The sequence below is a fragment of the Coturnix japonica genome, chromosome 20, assembly GCF_001577835.2.
Source record: "Coturnix japonica isolate 7356 chromosome 20, Coturnix japonica 2.1, whole genome shotgun sequence".
NCBI lineage: Eukaryota > Metazoa > Chordata > Aves > Galliformes > Phasianidae > Coturnix > Coturnix japonica.
Window position 1 is genome coordinate 11,931,934 of NC_029535.1, and position 17,667 is coordinate 11,949,600.

The 17,667-nt window shown below is 46.8% G+C and overlaps 1 protein-coding gene and 1 long non-coding RNA gene across 2 annotated transcripts in view; one reads left to right on the top strand and one right to left on the bottom strand.

Annotated features, from left to right (window-relative positions):
* Window positions 1-9,444, top strand: part of NFATC2 (nuclear factor of activated T cells 2) — a 74,069-nt gene extending 64,625 nt beyond the window's left edge. Inside the window, exon 10 of the mRNA XM_032448571.1 lies at window positions 4,558-9,444. Within this exon, the coding sequence (XP_032304462.1) occupies window positions 4,558-4,613 (56 nt within the window). The 3' untranslated portion in view covers window positions 4,614-9,444. The remainder of the gene's footprint in view (window positions 1-4,557) is intronic.
* Window positions 9,095-13,949, bottom strand: LOC107323218. Its single transcript, XR_001559174.1, has 4 exons — window positions 13,357-13,949; window positions 11,466-11,822; window positions 10,997-11,202; window positions 9,095-9,205 (listed from the first exon to the last, which is right to left on the bottom strand). It is a non-coding gene; the product is annotated as an uncharacterized LOC107323218 (long non-coding RNA).
* Window positions 13,950-17,667: the final 3,718 nt, after the last annotated feature.

The window sequence follows — 17,667 nt, forward strand, 5'->3', positions numbered from 1 at the left end:
GCTTGATACGTGGCTGCACAGTCTGAGGGAGCCAACTAAAATATTTCTCTTCTATATATAGTCACCTGAAATCCAGCAGCAAAGACACATCTCAGACCCGTTCTCAATACCAGCTCACTTCTTAAGATGTATTTTTTCCTTCTTATTATTGGATTTTTTTTAGTTTCCGTATGGTTTTGCAGGAAGTGCCAAATGCTTTCATGATAAATTTGAAGGAAATCTGAAAAGACAAGACAGAAAAAAGCATCAGAATTTTTAATATTGCCATTTGATGAGAAAAAAATCACTTGATTTGTGTTTGAAGGAAAGACTGGCATATTTCCTGCTCTTTACAATCGAAGCAATGTCGAATTTACACAGATCTGTTAAGATCTGTGCTTAGATCTGTTATGTAAAAGAAGGGACTGACTTTTGGTCTGGCATAAATGTGTCACGTTCTATTTGGGCCACGGGGATGATCCCATCAGTGAGCTTTGCCAAAGGCAGTGACTGCTGTCTGACCTGGCTTAGGAGCTGCACTCCTGAGGCCTCAGGCCAAACTGCCAGCACTGCTCTGCTGTATTGTGTGACCAGTGCAGGTCTGTATTTTTTTTTATTTTTATTTTTTTTTGCATACTTATTTTTAGATAATATCAGTTGAGAAAAGAGGGGGGAAAAGGTAAAACCTTGTGCTGGATCTGAGCAAACTGAAAGGTCAGCGGTTAAGTTCTGCCTTATGTATTGTATATGGTGAAATGTCTTTTTAATAAGTTAAAACACAAAATGAAAGAGTAGCTGAACGCTGGCATTTGGCCTTGCAACGTAGGTCCAAGGTTACTTTTTTTCTCAAAAATGGTTTTGCAAATCTTTTTCAGAGCTGATAGATACACACCTTAGCTGGATACAAAACATTATATGAAAAAGAATGACTGATCTTTGATCCAAGCAATCAAAAAGAAAGGTAATTGGAATTTTTCTGCCTTTTCTCCAGCTGTGTGTTTCTCTTACCCTTTATTTATTTATGTATTTTTTCAACTAAGAAGTCATGCCCCTTTTTGTTTGGCTTAGAGAGTTTAAAATCTCACTTCATTTAATTTTTTTTCCTCATTCTCTATCTTCCCCACGTGCGTACCACAGAGCTGTCCTGAATTAGCTGAGCCTTGGTGGGCAGGGAAGGAGAGACGGGGCTGTGCATGCGGGGCTGAAGCATCCTGCTGCTCCCAGGTGGCAGCGAGGACATGGTTTGCCTGCTCATGTCTTCATGGCACACTAAAAGCTCAGGGTTCAGCTTTCCTCTCCAGTCCCTGAATTGCCATCAGGCCCTCTCCACGTGTCTTGTGCTGCACGCATGTAAAGCGCTTCCTGGCTGTATTAGCAGAGTAAATGTGGAATAGCTGGGATCGCTGCCCAGCAGTGCGGTGCAGGGTGGAACCCGTGGAGTTCAGCTTTGCCCCTAATGGGACCCTCACTGCTGTAGGATCCTAAAACCCCAGACTGCCACAGATACAGTGCAGCGACAGTGTTGACTCCATTGGTGTTATTCCAGACACATATGTGGAATGACACAGTAAAGCTGTTATTCCAATGTGTGTGTGGATGCGTGTGTGTGCACGCATGCATATGAGTGTGTGTGCATCTATAATCAATTACAAGGAGCCTGATTTGTTGCCAGCTAAAATTGGAGACTGATTTCTGTCTCTGGACTACTAGCTGAAGCTCGGTATTTAATAGAACCCACTATCATCCCACAAGTGAATATGCTCCAGATTTCTATCTGAGAGGATGCAAATTAGAGTCTTAAACATCCCTGAGGACTGGAGCCTGAGAGACTGACTCTAACCCATCAAAGCTGAGTGCCTAGGACAAGGGGGAATGGTTTTTAACTATAAGGGAGAAGGCATAGGTTATGTGTAAAGAGGAAATTATTTACTCAGAGGGTAGTGAGGCCGTGGCACAGGCTGCCCAGAGAAGCTGTGGGTGCCCCATCCCTGGAGGCATTCAAGGCCAGGCTGGATGGGGCCCTAAGCAGCCTGATCTGGTCAGTGGCTGCCAGCCTGTGGCAAGAGGTTGGAACTGGATGGGTGGGCTTTAAGGTCCCTTCCAATCCCAGCCATTTTGTGATTTTTATTCTTGAGAGACATTTTAACCATGCTACTGAAAAGAGATCTATGGGATCTCAGTGCAGGATCTCAGCTTCCTCTGAAGTGTAGATACAACACAGTTTGCTCATTCTGTTTGCCCTGCTAGTGATTTGCATTTCAGTGAATTACACCTTAGTCTGGATCCATATGCTCCCAAACTCTGAAGATGAGTGATGCCACCAGACTGTGTGGTATTGACTCCAAGCAGACTGGGATCCATTTCTCCAGGCATGCACACAGTCATCAGATAGGGGCTCTGGTTGTAAATCAGGACTGGATTGCTGGATTTACACAGCCTCCTCTTGGAGCTCCAGTGTTGCCCAGCTGCAACCAGGCCACTGCAACTGGAGCTCTTTTGAGATTGCTGCCCCTCTATAACCTCAGCCCACAAAACCTGCTGCTAACCTCCAGTGCAGCACGCAGGAGGGAAAGTGAAGCCTGCAGGCTGGGTCAGCCATCACTGCACTGTCCCAGCTGGGTCTGTGAGCTGGACCACACTCAGTGGGCTCGTGGTTTGCTGCTGCTGCTTTCACTTCACCCCATGCTCAGGCTGAGAAGCAGAACCAAAAAGGGACCCCACAGAAGGCTTAGCAAGCCCCTTTTAATTGCCTGCTCCTTCATCTAATACTTAACCCTTCTTAGACCAAAGTGACTGTTGCCTCTGACGTTTCCATTAGTCATGGCTGTATTAGAAGAAGGGAAACTCGCACAGCATTTTTGGTACGCTGGCATGTCAATAAATAGATCACCCTGCAGTCTCAGCCCACTCTTTTTTAGAAAGGAAATGACCCTGTGAGATGGGTGCCCACTTCTTTTACCTCACTGCTATTTTTAGCCGAGACGCTGAAAAATTTCCATTGAAGACCTGCTCCTCTCATTTCCTGGGTAGAGCAAACAGGAAGCTCTTCTGAGCGAGCTGCAGGAGGGCTCGGCCTGAAAGTAGAACAACCTCACCTCCCTCTGGTTGCTTGTTTGCACTGCAGCGCACCGAGCACTGCTGTGATGCGCAGCCACGGGCTGGAGTAGAAAGCTGTGCAGCAGGAGGGGGCAGGCTGGCAGCAACCTGTTCTTGGCACTGTGCTTTGCAGCAGGCGCCCATCTAGTTGAAATCAGGCATTTCCTGGATGGAATGAGAAAGAAGAGCTGAAATCCAGGCTGTTCACAGGGGGATTTTTGAGCACGGAGGGTGGGAAGTGCCTTCCTTGTGTCACAGCTTGCAGCAGAGACCAGGGCAGCTCGTAGTCCGTGAGGAGTACAGGAACCGCAGCAGATATCTGTACAGCAGCAACATGGAGCCTCACATTAAGCAGTAATTTCTTTTTTTCTGGGATAAGATCCATTGCCTATAGAGAGGTTTCAAACTAATAGTCACACCTCTTAAAAACTATTGCACGAGCTCTCCCAGAGATAGTAAGAGGATGGGCACGATATTGTAACCGTGATAAATTACCATTTTTTGTAAACATTTCTTGTTTATTCAGAGAATTGTGAAGTCTTACAGCTGCAGACCTGTCAGCCAGGCTTGGGTGAGGGGTTGCTGTGCTTTGAATTAGTCTGTGCCTTAGCTTTGAAATAACAGTGGGAAAAAAATATATAGATTTGGAGTCCGAAGCCTTAGAAAATTCGGCTTTTTTTTTTTTTTTTTTTTTTTTTGACAAATTTGTCAGGGAAAATAAGAGGTTTCCAAATGGAGGAACCCTCCTCCATATGTGCAGGATGGGATGGCTGTTGTGGGTAACGTGCACTATCGTTCAGGTTGTTCTGGACAGAGAATGAAGTGATTCAGTGTCTTTTGTTGAGCCTTACTGCCAAGCCTGTCCCAGCCTCTCAGACTGTTAGAGCAGTGCATTGAAATTTGCTTCTGCTGCAGCCTGCAAACAAACTATAACAAAACGTGAACTGAATAGAGGCACCAGTCAGGTTTTTCAAAAGAAAAGAAACACAAAAATGTCAACAGGTGAATTGCAGCCTCTGTCTTGTCAGCACGACCTGCTTTATTTCCTCCAAGTCAGGCCTTTCTCTATTTAGGATGTTCTCATTTCATCCTAGTGAAAAGTGATAAAATGTTCAGGTACTCACAGCTTGATTTCAGTTTGCCCAGGTGGAGGAGCTGACTGTGAAAGAGGGAAAGAGCTGTGTTATGTAGGGGATACAGTGTGTGCCAGGGACATGGAACAGGTTGTCCGTTGTTTTCATGGCACTTGAAGCATGTCGAGCCAACACAGCCCCCTCTCTCCTCTCCTTCCCTCTTGCTTACCAGAAGTGCTTGGTGTGGATTATTTGGCCAACACTGTTTTCTAGTTTTAATCAAAAAGTGGCAGTAATAGCAGATAGATGATGTTCTGAATTGACGGCAGACTGCGCGAGGACTCTGCTTTTACTGCTTGTGACTTTGGAAGTGCTCTTAATGTTTCTTCCTCTTGCTTTTATTTCACAGTTAATGAAATTATCAGGAAGGAATTTTCTGGACTCCCTGCCAGAAACCAGACATAGAAGAAGATTTGTGAGACAACTTCAACCAAATCCTTCCATAACTGACCTCTTAGATCCTTCCAGTGCCCCTGCAACCTCCTGCTTCCTTAACTGTTCATCTCAAGGCACCAGTTCAATGCAAGGAACAATGTATTGGCATCAAGCTGACAGCCTTGACTAAGCAACTCACCACCTCTCTCTGTAAACATCGAAAAGGGCACCCTTCCTTTCGTCCAAAGATCGCATTGTTCTCATGTAACTGAGCATCTGTCTGAGGAAACACTTCAAGCCTGCTGCAAAAATCTAGCTACGTATCGATGCATCTATCTCAGTAGTAAGGGAGAAGTAAGATGGCACTCCTGAACGCCACACAGAGCAAGGGAGGTTATATGTTAGTCTCTATTTGGGTGGGGTGGGAAGCGAGGGAAGAAAGAGTAATATATTGTGTGAAAGGGCAGCAGCACTGTGCAGCTCACTAACAATGACTTGCCTTCCAGGTTGCAAAGCCCTTCTGAAAAGTTTTGTTGTAGGAAACCGAGGCAGCTGAAGTTTACTCTGCCTGTGTCCATTCCGGAAGCAGAAGCTGTATCAGTATTTCGAGCTGTAGACTTCAACCGAATGTGGGAGTTTTCTCCATGTTTTCTTGTCAGAATGGACAGGGATTTGATGGAGAAGGATGCTCACAGAGGGCCAGTGAAAAGAGCAGTTCAGCAGCTGTTACACCTATCTCAAGGTAAATGGAACCCCTGTAAACAGAGATGAATGCAAAGGAGTCCCAGTAAACACCAAGATTTGATGACCCACCCTCATTTAGGCAGTGTGTCAGCGCATCTTACATATTTTCTCTCTAATGAATTGCTGCTGTTTCTTCTCACATAGAACCCGCTGTTGACTGGTACCTTGTCTCATGTAGCAGCTGTAATGTTTAACCACACGAGCTGCACAGGAGAATAATTGCATATCACAGAAGCTGTACGTTCCAGAAAATGTATATGCTTACTTATAGATCCTTTGTCTCTTTAGCACTGCAAAGCTACCAGCAGCTTCGGGAAAGGTTAAAATTCCATGTGAGTTAGCGTGTTATGTTTTGCTTTGTGTGTCTGACTGTAATGTACTGACAAATGCTTATCATGGTAAGAGCTGCCTGCAGCCTGCAGCCGTACAGCGAGCAAGTTTGTAATGTCTCAGTGCATCCCTGTTACCCCAGTGGGATGAAAGCACACCTGGAGTGGCTGATCTCTGCAGTAAGAGGCTGCTGCACTGTGGGCAGCAATGGTTTTGTGAATGAGGAAAGCTGTACTGTTAGGGCTCTGAGCCTGAGCTCTTTGTAGAAAACACAGCAGACCTGCCCTGTTCTCAGCTGCTTCCCAGCAGAGTTCAGCAGTGCCCACGTGCTCACAGCAGCCACTGGGTTGTGTGAATATTGAAGACCAGCAGAGCAGCTGCCTGGTTTGCTCCCCCGTGCTGCAAGAAAGATGCTTGCACCAATCCCACGGGCTGCAGGAATAGAACTGAGGCTGCAGTGCCTTCTGCATAGTTCAGTGACTGGCTGTTAAACAGCACTTACACTGCACAGCTGGTTCACACGCCTCAGATGAGCTACTTAGTGCCGTATTGCTGGAGTCTGCCATCCGTTGTGTATTTTTAATGCATTTTATGGATTTTTCATTTGAAAACTTTCTAATGCCAACAGTTGCCTGACAGAAATTCTTTACTGCAGCCGAGCAAAAGAAGAGCCCAGATGGGTCTCTTGGCTTGGAAGTACCAGAAGCGGCCATCTAGTTTTCCCTGATCCGACCTGTGAGGGTAAGGTAGGAGAAATGAAAAAATAAAAGCACAAAGCCATTGACAGCAAACCAGGGTCCCCAGGTTACCGACAGAAAGCTTTCTTCTGCTGGATCTCAAATTAAGAATCAAACCCTGCAGGGTTCCTGAGCAGGATGTGCCCTTACCTGAGCATGAACCGGGGGGTCGGTTGTGTGCTGCTCTGGGGTGTTCTTTTGGGCAGTTTGCTTTGGAGAGCAGGAGGGTGTATTTTATATGTACGTTTAATATATGCTACAAGTGCTTTACTCATGCTTGCACTAGCTGTATTTCCTCCTCATTTTTAAAGGCATAGATACTAATCTGGATGTGTGTTATTGTAGGGGCACATACACGTCTATCTATATACTATAACCACGTAAGTGTAGATGGTTATATATATATGTATACACATCTGTGCTTCTCTCTGAACACACACACCAGTCCTACAGCTGGCTGCAGCCACACAGACCTGCTGCCACACGGAGCCAGCTGCTGGAGCGAGGGTTCGTATGGTGTACATAATACAGACTACATTGTAGTGGTTTTATTTACAGCTACGCCAGGTCAGGCTGTGCTACTCTCACCTGCTTTTACATCAACTGTTAGTTGCATAGAACAGCTTTTAACCACTTCATATTTATTTCCGGAGAGGAGCATCCTCAGACATAGCATCACACGTCGTTGCCTCTTTTCAAAAGAAAACAGCTATGTTACAGCTATATAGCAAGGCTGAAGAACTTCAGAATATGCAGTACTAAATTATTTCCTGTTCTCGCTGAGCAGTGTTCCTCCAGTATTAATCTTTGTGGCATAACACACCTCGCTCCCTTTCTGTACAAGCATTAGATTAACCTCAGAAGAGTTAATGCCATTCCGTGAGCAATTTGTTCTCACTTTATCTGGAAGATAGCCATATTTGCACATGAGGAAATTCTGTCTTTCCTCAGTTATCTGAATGTTTCACCACAGTGCCTTCCTGCCATTGTACCAAAGGCCTCCTTGTGTGCAGGGTGAACAACTCTAATGCATTTTCCATCAAAGTTATACCATGCGAAGTACGTGGGGCTCATTGGAACTCAAAGTTCATCTCTTTCTTTTTTTCTGTGCGTGTGTGCATTTTTTTCCTTCATTTTTTCCATCCGAGCTTTGGCTGCAAGTACAGGATGAGCTTCTATAAACGTCTGCATCAAATATATGAATGCGTAAAATAAAACCATCGTTCATGATGTGTAAACAGTCTGAGAGCGGAATGGGAGTGGACAGATACCAGGGAGATGTTTCTGTGTCAGTTGTGAGTGTTGGAAGCACAGTTTGCCAGGAGAGGAATTGCTCGTGAAGATGCATTGAAGTACAAAGTCCCGTTTTTGTTTTTCTCCATGAGAATAAGCAAAGTGGAAGATCTGAGCTGCGATGGGATGAAGGTGTCTAATGTACGTGTTTTTATTGGGAGAAAGAATGTAGAAGAGCCATGGGTTTTGCACTTGCTTTATTTGTATCCATGTAAATATGTATCACTTCCATTCTTCCTGTAGGGATACGGCATTTTCTGAATGTAGGATATTTCCAACAACAGCACTATGTTATTCTCTATTGTATAAAATGCTGCTGCTTGATAACGTATCTAAAACAGTTCTCAAATTAGCTAGCATGTTTTTAAAGTGTATTTTGTAAACCGTATCTTTACCAAACAAAGCATCTGTGCTTTTGGTCTGGCCAAATATGCAACGCCTTTTGGAGTAAGGATGGTATTTATAAAGGATGGATCTTTGTTTCTTGATTTTCTATGCAATTGTTGTGGAATTGTTATTGCCCCCAAAAGTCGTATTGGATCCATTTTCCAAAGACTTCAAAGACAGCTTTAAACACTTCCAAGGCATGTTTCTAAATATTTCAATCTTTTTGTCCCCATGTTTCTTTCCAAATTGGTTTTTAATAGGGAACAATTATCTGCCAGATGGGATTCAAGAAAATGGCTCTCATCTTATTTTCAGATCTTGAGTTGATTCTCATCCTCATAAAGTTTACGCCCCGTGAAATCACCTGATGTTCCCGTTTACCTGCAGTTCTCCTGGTTACGTACATGAACTGCAGATTTCCCAGAAACTGACTGTTTTCCTCATTGTTTACATCACACTGATTTCATACGTGTGCAAGTGGCGCATCACACGGCGCCCGCTGTGACACACGGGGAGTTGTCATCCCTTGTTCATCTCAGTTCAGAATGCGTAACCCACCTTTCTGGATGCTGGCATCTGTCCTTCACGTCTGCTACTTTTATCAGAGCAGCAGGTGACAGCCAGTAAGAATCTCTTTAACAACCAGTCAGTATCTCACCCCTCTGGGCTGTTTAAGATTTGTTTCGCCATTTTCCTTGTTCCTGGTGTACAGAAATAAATAAATTGGGACCAAACCAACATCACAGTGCAAATTGGAAGTGAAGATGCTGACATTCTGATAGATCAAACAAGTGGTCACCTGGGGAAAAAGTTCATGTTTCTTTCCAATAACTCTTTTAAAATAGCCAGATGGGGCAGAAAGTTCTAGAATGGCTGAGTCACCAAATGAATAATGTTCCGTGCCATCCCCAGCTGTTCCCCCATCCTCCACAGCTGCAAGGACTGAAGTGCTGCCGTTGTAGCAGAGCTCCAGCCCCAGTACACAGCAGCGTGGTGAGAGCTGGGGATGCACACAGGGGTAACTGCTGTGGCCTGGCTGGGACCTGTGTGTGAGTGCAAGATGACAATGTGTTCCCCTGGCTCAGGATGCCCAGGTCTCCTTGCTGACACTCCCTGTGTCCAGGAAAAGCCCTGTTAGCAGAAATACATGCAAGTAAGCAATCATCTCTCAGATCATTCTAGCAGATGTCTTTTTAATCAAACTGCTCAAAATTCTAACTTTAAGAACTGAAAAAGAGTTCATATCATTTACATTCCTACAACAACATGGTTAACCTCCAATGTAATTTTTTTTGCTATTGTCTGTAAAATATTTTTATATATTGCCTGTACTGTGGTAGTTTAGCAATAAATGAGAGGATATCATCTGCTGCATGAGTGTTTGGTGAATTCTTAAACACCTTTCTCTCCATCGACAAACAGATACCAAGGGGGTGAGTGCCCCACATGTGTCCCCGTCCTCCCCAGAATACAGCAATGTGTGTAAGGCTCTCAGAGCACACAGAGCTTCCTTGGAAATGCAATGCCTGGCCTCCCTTAGAATTGAGATCTCATTCTATTTCTGTAGATGAGTTTGATTTGTACAGTGATACCTCAGCAAACATCTTAATTTGCTGTTATTGTCCACTTTCCCTCATGCCATTCCCCACCCCTCACTGCCACCCCACCTGATTACCCACCAACAGCCACTCTGCAGGGCTCCCCTCTTGTTACAGCATTCATTCATAACAATGAGTAAATGTCCTTCCCTGGCACTACATGGCTTTTGGAGACAGGGATGTGCTCTCTTTAGTTTTTCTTCATCCAAATCTTCATTCTGTGTTTTTCTACTGGAGACAATCAAAGATGCATTTCGTACTACTGGAAGGATGCCCAGAGCCCATTATGTCTCAGTAAGAGTCGGGTTTATACAGCATACAATTAAAGACATTTACCTTCACAAAATCAATATTATCCTTTGCATTTAAAAACAGATTTCAGACCATATTTGATGCATTTGTTGGACATGGAGCAAGCACTCTGCCTTGCTTATTCACAGAAGCCGCAGAGAAAGAGCCATGTGGAAGTTCTTAACTCGCAGTGCCCCATTCAAAGGCTGGGAAGCTCATAAAGCAGAAAGGCTTCGCCAGCAAAGAAGCTGTTACTGACTGTGGGAGAACATTTTATGATGAGCAAATATACAGCACACAGGATTTTAGCTTTGTTCAGCAACAGGAAAATTTAAGTAACTTAACCTGGAAATTCCACAGCTAAGTGCTGAGGACCTGAGCACCTGAACTGATACTCTGGCTTTAATTTATATCTTGGGTCCAAATGAAAGGACTGCAATAGTACCCCCGATTTTTAGCCTTAACAGGAAATTTCCTGGATTCTGTAGACTTCACTCACTCCTTTATGCCCCTTCAGCACAGGCTGCTGTGGTAGCAGCAAAAGACCTGCTCACATTTCTAATGAACATCTGGGTCTTGTATGAGGACTCGCTTGTTCGCGTGCTCAATTGTGTAAACACGTGATTTACAAGTTCTTTTTTTTCCTTAATACAGATGTAATTTACTCAATTTTAGAAGCTGCCCTTCAGCTTCGTGCCAGATCCTTTTCTAAAAGCACCTCCACTGTCCCCTTCAGGCGGCTGCTCAGAAGCCCATCCACCACCTGTCCTGCCCCATCCCTGCTCAGCCAGGCAGCACACAGCAGTGCCTGCCTGCTTCAAAGACGCACAGACACCGACCTGTTTGTGCACTGCAGCCTGATGGCCACAACTCCCAGAGCTTCTGAATGAAGCAGACTCAGAGGCCCAAGCTCAGTGTCAGAGCATGTCGGCTTCTTGAGAAAAGCTAAAAGCAGGGCAAAAGCAAGGGGATCCCTTTGGCATTTTGGCACTCGGTGATACTGAGCTCCCCACTGTGACCTTTTCCCAGGTACCTGGTGGGGATGGAAGCTGCTGAGGTGAAGGGTCCAAAGGGTTTCTGTCCACCTTAGTAAATTTATCATAGTCACTCTTTGTAACATCGCTGGAAGCTGCGTGGCCACGAAGACCTCCCCAGGAGGGTGATGGGGTCAGCATGAAGAAACGCTGAAATCTGAGGCTGGCAGCTTGTTTAATTTCTTGGCTTTCATGTCTGGATTTGCTGGATGGAAGAGAAGGGACACAGAGACACATTTTCCTTTCCGAGTTGCAGTGGCCGCTGTGCAGCTCAGACTGGCATTAGCAGCAAAGTGCATTTCCTGTTGTTTTTCAGTTTCCCAATTCTAAATCAGTTCTATAAATCAGGATCCTCACTGGCCACCTATACATGGCATTGCAAGAAAGCACTTTGGCTTCACTTACTTTTAAAAAGTAGGATAAGAAATAAATGGGAGAAATAGACACGACTGAGCCCTGCCCACATACCTTTCATTTTCTACTCTTCCTTACAGGAAGGGGGTCGTTAACACCGTGTCTCACAACGGCTCTGCTCGTATCCCGTACCAAATTCGCTCTTCAGGCGCTTCTTATTCCTTCCGAGCGAGCAGAGCTCGGGCCGGCACAGCGGTGTGCGCAGAGCGGAGCCCCGCTGCCACCTGCAGGGCGGCCCCGACAACGCTCCGCTCCGCTCCTGTGGCCCAGCCGCGGCTCCCGGCTCCTTCCCCAGCTCCCGCAATGCCCAGAGCAGCAGGGTGTCACGGCTGTGCCCTGTGTCTTACGTGGAAAGCCGTGTTCTTCTGTCCTCCACGCAACTCGGGCAGCCCCGCACCGCTCGGTTCCCTGCTAAGAAAACAGAGCTTCCCAGGACTGAGCTCTGCAGCTGTGTTCTGTGCAGCCGGTAATGAGAGTGGGTGATGCCTCTCCTATTATAAAATAGGGATTAAGAGCTGCAGTGGGTGACATCCCGGCTTTCCCAGCACTGCATGCTCCCGTGCAGCCCCGTTTCACAGATGGGTAAACCACACTGGGAGCAGCCAGCAGCCTCAGCCGAGCACTGCTGAACATCAGCATGGGAAGGACAGACTCAGACAATGGCCACTCTGCTGTCCTGTCACTATCAACCCCTGTAAAATGTCAGACCCCTCCTCTTAATCATTAGAAGGCCGCAATGAGGTCTCGCTGGAGGCTGAACCTCCCCGGCTTTCTCATCCTGCCTCCATAGCATGGGAGCTCCAGCCCTCCAAGCATCCCCAGACCCTCATCCAGCCCCACTCCAGCAGCCTCACACCTCTCTGTGCTGGAGCCTACGCCTGGATGCAGTGCTCCAGATGGGACCAAGTGAGGGCAGAGCTAAAGGGGACGATCCCTCCCTGCCCATTGCCAGTCCCCTGCCAATGCAGCCCAGTGTTCTGTCAGCAATCTGGGTGCAAACACACAGATTCACAAAGTTACAGTAGGCTGCAGCCATCCTGTACTGAGGAACAGTCCCAGAGGAAGACTGAGGGCTGGCAAATGTGGGCTGGCTCCAGGCACCTGAAAGGTGAGCAGCTGCCCCTACAATGGTCTGGCACAGAAACCACCATTCACATTGACACTGTTGCTGTTGGCACCGGGTGTCTGGTGCAGAGAAGGAGAAACACAACCCTGTTATTCTGCTGCCCTTTGTTTCTGATTTACAGCTCCCTCTAAAGTAAAAGTGAGAGGTATTCACTTGTGGTATGTGGTAGAAAGTGGGATTTCAGGACTGGCCAAAATACCTCCTCCTACATTTGCTGCAAAGGCAGCAAATTCCACATTTATTTCCTCTTCAATTGGTACAAAATTTGCACGCTAATAAAGACAGCATGGGGAAGTTGTTAGGAGCAGATATTCAAGGTCTGTTTTCCAGTCTGTGATAATGTGGCCTTGTCAGTGTTCAACCCCAGATCTCACTCTTTAAGGGCTGAGGGTCCTCTCCCAGCATGCTTATGTTATACCTGCTGCTGCTCTCTGCTGCTTTGGGGGTTTCTTCTTCTACCAGATTCTGTTTTGCAGGATTAAGGCAATCTGAATGGAAGCATGAGCTCAGAACAGAGGATGCTTTGCAGTCCCTGATTTAGATTCTATAACATAACCCAAATTTCCAAGGGAGCAGCAGTACTCTATCAAAGCAGGACTCTGACAAGTATGGTAACAAGCAACACACATGAAGGAGTAAACCTGCATGAGCAGGCTGATGTGAACAGGATGTGTCCCTATACAGACCTGCTCATGCTGATCCAGTTCATTTCCTTCAGCTTTGTTACAATCAGAAAGATTAATGCAGTGGAAGGGCAATACAGGAGTGTAACAACAAAAGGATCAGCTTAGATACATAAGGAAGAGTAAAGGTGCTCACCTGTCTCAAAGATCTCAGCTCACAAGGAAAGGTTCCACAAGGGAAGAATCTCTAGCCAAAGACCCTTCCCCACTGCAGTCAGCCATTAAATAAGGTCTAAGACAGGTGCAACCAGGCTCCAGCCCTTCTGGTCTTAAAGCTGAATTGCCTCCACCTGTGCTCCCAGGGCTGACCGGGTCCTTTCCCCAGGTGCTCAATCAGTGCTGGAGTTAAAACCTGTATGAATTACAGGGGCATATTTATTAATTAGTTTAATTGAATTCTGCTTCCACACACCTCACATCATCTCTTGGTTCCTGCTTTCCTTTGCACTTACCCTGTACAACAGCACAGAGGTTTCATCCCACAGCTGCAGACCCAGATAACCTTACATTTGTCACTCATGGGCTGAGGGTGGCTCTGCTCTGCCTGATGAGCTGTGAGCCCTCAGCTGTGCTGTGCCCACATGGAGCAGCTTACAGCCATTTCTTCTTGCTCATCTCTGTGCATCTGAGTGCCCATGTCTGGAGCAGTGGCTCTGATGGGCCCTAGCAGAGCACTCAGTGTGCACAGAGCTGCCAATAGCATCGGGGCAGCATCCCACAGCAGCTTTGTTCTGCTGTAGAAAGAGAAAAGGGGGGGGGGGAAGGAGAGGAGATTCATCCCATGAAGCATTTTCCTTGGTTGCTGAGAGACATCTGACTCTAAATCTCCCTAATGAATAAACACAGTGCACTTAATTTTGTTTATGAAAACAGACTGATAGTGATGGTGAAAAGGATGAGTCAGTGCCCTGACTGCAGGGGTGTGCTGCAGCTGGAGACACTCACCAAAAAGCAATGCCTCGGAAACCAGAACTCTCCTCTCAGATGGTGCCAAGAGATGCAATTCCCCCTCTAACAAAAACCACCAGGGTGCGGGGAGAGGGCTGAGGCACGTTGACGGCCGGGCAGTGGGCTGTTGAGCAAGCACTGCCATTGCTATGAAGAAGTTGAGAATTTGTGAATGAGTGGGGCATGATCATCACCATGGGCTGCGCATTTCCACCAGTGACGGCCAGGAGCTTTCGTGCTGCACTCAGAAACATCTGCACCAATGGAGGTCACTACTGTCAGTGTCCCCACAGCTGAAATGCAGCACCACAGCCTCACTGTGCCAGCACCAGTTGGTCTCCATAAACATTCAGCCAGAGGTGGGGGGAGCTGATGCCCACTGGGGGCTCTGAGTTGTGTGTCACCCTGCCACCACACCAAGGGCCAGGCTGCTGGATCTTCATCTCATCCTCAGCACATTCCTGGCACTTCATAAATAACATCAGCCCTTCCTTCACATTGTGGGCCTTTTGTTTTTGTTCCTCAGTTTTACTGATGTAAATCTGCCATATTTGCATGGGGCCATGCCGTGGTGATGAATGATGCTGAATAAGGACCCTCTCAGCCAATTTTCACTTGTACAGAGTTTCATTGTGTGGAGGAGGGTTAACACACAGGGCTCTGTTCAATCAAAATGAGGTAAACAGAAGTTCAGCACTTTTCCTTCTTCCCAGAATTTAAAAAAAAAAAAAAAAAAAAAAAAAAAAAAAGCCCATTTTCAGAAGACCAAACATGGAGGAGGGAAAGAAACTTCAACACTAATCTACTGCTGCTCATCTCCCATTGGTGCCAGGTGAGATGCACAGCAAACATAGCAGCGTGCCTTGGGGAAGGCAGAGGGATGGCAGTGTGTGCAGACATGGGGCTGCTCGGGCTGGATGAGCTCCCTGCCAGCACTGAGGAGTGCAGAGAAGGCTCACAGGGCTCTCATGGCCTAACACTGGTTGCCTGTACCCCTTGGGGCTGTTCTTAGTGAATAGGTGCAGCTTGCTGCCTTCCTCGCCCAGCCGTGCCCCAGCCATTTCCCCGGGTTAGGAGGAAGCTGTGCTTGCAGAGGGCTGCCAGTTCAGCACATTTCAGCAGCAGGAGCTGCATGGTCAGCTGGCAGTTCTACCACAGGTGCCACACATACAGCGAGCCTCCATACACCAAGGATGGTGAGCAGCAGCAGAAGGGTCCCAGCAGACGCAGCCATCACAAGTCCAGCTGTCATACACTGAAAATATTGCCCGAAAACTCCAGGAGTTTCTCATCTTTTTAGCGCCATAATTCCCCCCAAGATGCAGATGGTTGAATCACAGATGGGTCCTTTTTGAGTTCTGTTAAAGCCTCCGATTAAACACACACACACACATGGCCATGTCCTTTGTGGCAGTCACACAGAGGCATCACTGCAGGGAAATAACGGCCGGTAACAATTTTCCCACAGGATCCATTTAAGTGCCCCAAAGTACTTGTAATTCAAGGGGGAAAAAAGCTCTATTAGAAACTAGTTCTGTGGTACTGAACTTGGCTCCCAGCAGCCCCCTGAAAACAAAACTAAAAGCCCCAGCGCTGTAGATTAGTTGGCTTTTCACCAGCTGAGTCTTGATTGAAAATCAGATGCAGATGTGGACAGAAGAAAGCAGCAGTTCCAGCTCTCCCAGCAGCCACTCGTTGTTGGCACATCTCAGCAGAGTATTGGAGCAAACCCGGACTGCCTGGACCGCCCCGCAGCCCTCGTGCGGCCATCCCAACCCATCGGGATGAACAGCGCTTTTCTACAGCACGGAAAGGAGGGATTCAGACACGACCAAAGGGCTCAGATGGGAAAGCTTAGTTTTCTTACAGCTGAAGGGTACGTGTGCAGCTCAGTGCTAAGAGCGAAAGCACAAGGCAAGGAACTCACGGCCCGGTTTGTCCCTGGCGGTGCGTGGAGGGCTGCAGTGCCCAGCCTGCCACAGCAGCTGGAACCAAGTGCGCTGCAGAGCTCGAAGGTCCCTTAATTTAAGAAAGAGTGCTGAAGAAAGAGAGTGTGCGATGATAAGAGATGTTTTGTGTGGAGCTGGCGGAGAATTGATGATGTGATGACTCAGTTCCCCCTCCAGCAGCAACAACCCTCAGCGTGCGCCTTCCAGACCAGCCGCTGCCTGAGGTCCATAGCTCACATCAGCAACACGTTCCTGGGACAAGGAGCTGCCTGCTCTCAATCTGAACTGTTCTTTGCAGGAGAAGTACCTCTTTTTCTCTTCTCTGTATCACCACAATCTCCTTCAGGGGCAGACAGGCTGCTGGGTTGGCTGGCTGTGTTTGGGGCAGGAGAAAACATTTTGTATCAAAATAAATTGTATGTGAATGAGTCCATTTATTGTGCACATCTCAGACGATTCTAACTTGCACTACCCAGAAATACTGGGAGAATTACACTGAGAAACATCCATTTCCACACGCAACTTGACCAGGTTTGTTGTTTTTGCCCAGTTTGTGCCCGTGCTCGCAGTGCTTGCCGTGCCCATCACACAAACCATGTGTCACCTCCTGGCCAACAATGCACCGAATGAGGTTTGACTCAGAGCTTCTCACCACCAGCAGCACAATGTGTTCTCACAGTTTCCTATAGAGGCAGAGCCAGAAGGTATCTCCCTGCCTTAATTATCTCTCTCTGGGGAGTTGGAACTTGGAACATCTCTGCAATACTGCCCGGCAGCGTGGCTTTAAGAAAAATACATGGATAGATATTATAATGGGCAGCCCCAGAAGCACTGGTCTTCTACAGCAAAAGAATCTGAGAACAGGAATACCAGTAAAGTGGGAAGGGTGGAATAAAGATCCTTGCATTAGAAAACCATTCGCTAACAGCCATGGATAAAATATCAGCTCTGGTTCATGACTCATTTCTGAACCTATAACTATTCAAACGCCGAAGTACTTTTGAGCCATATGTAGTCACGGTAAATAGCAACAGGCAATGGAATTCTTGCTCTCAGAGTGTAACATCTCACTGAAGAGGTCTCTCTGCTGAGCCAGCCGCCCTCACCCCTCTCTCCTTTTTCTTTTTTTCTCCATCATCTTGGATTCTACCTCTGTTTTTCTCCCAAGAGCACCCACCCCAACAAGCACTGACAGCTCTGCAGAACCCCCTTGACAGAAACACGGAAGTAACCTATGGATGTTTACAAGAGCAGCTTTCAGATACTTTACACTGCATTTTTCTAGTGATAACAGCTTTAAAGCTATCTCCACCTTATCCAGCCATCACTGTTATCAGCCCCAGCTAAAGACAAAGTTAACACTGCTCAATGGCCTGTAACTCTGAAAAAAGATTTCTCTGCTTTAGACTCTGGTTCTATGGGCACCCACTTCTGCTGAGGAGAGCTGAAGGGCCAGGGGAGAGCATGGTGAGAAGCAGACATTTGCTGTGAGCAGGCAGAAGCAGCTCACACTGGCTGCAGTTCAAAGCAAAATGTGTCATAATCAAAAC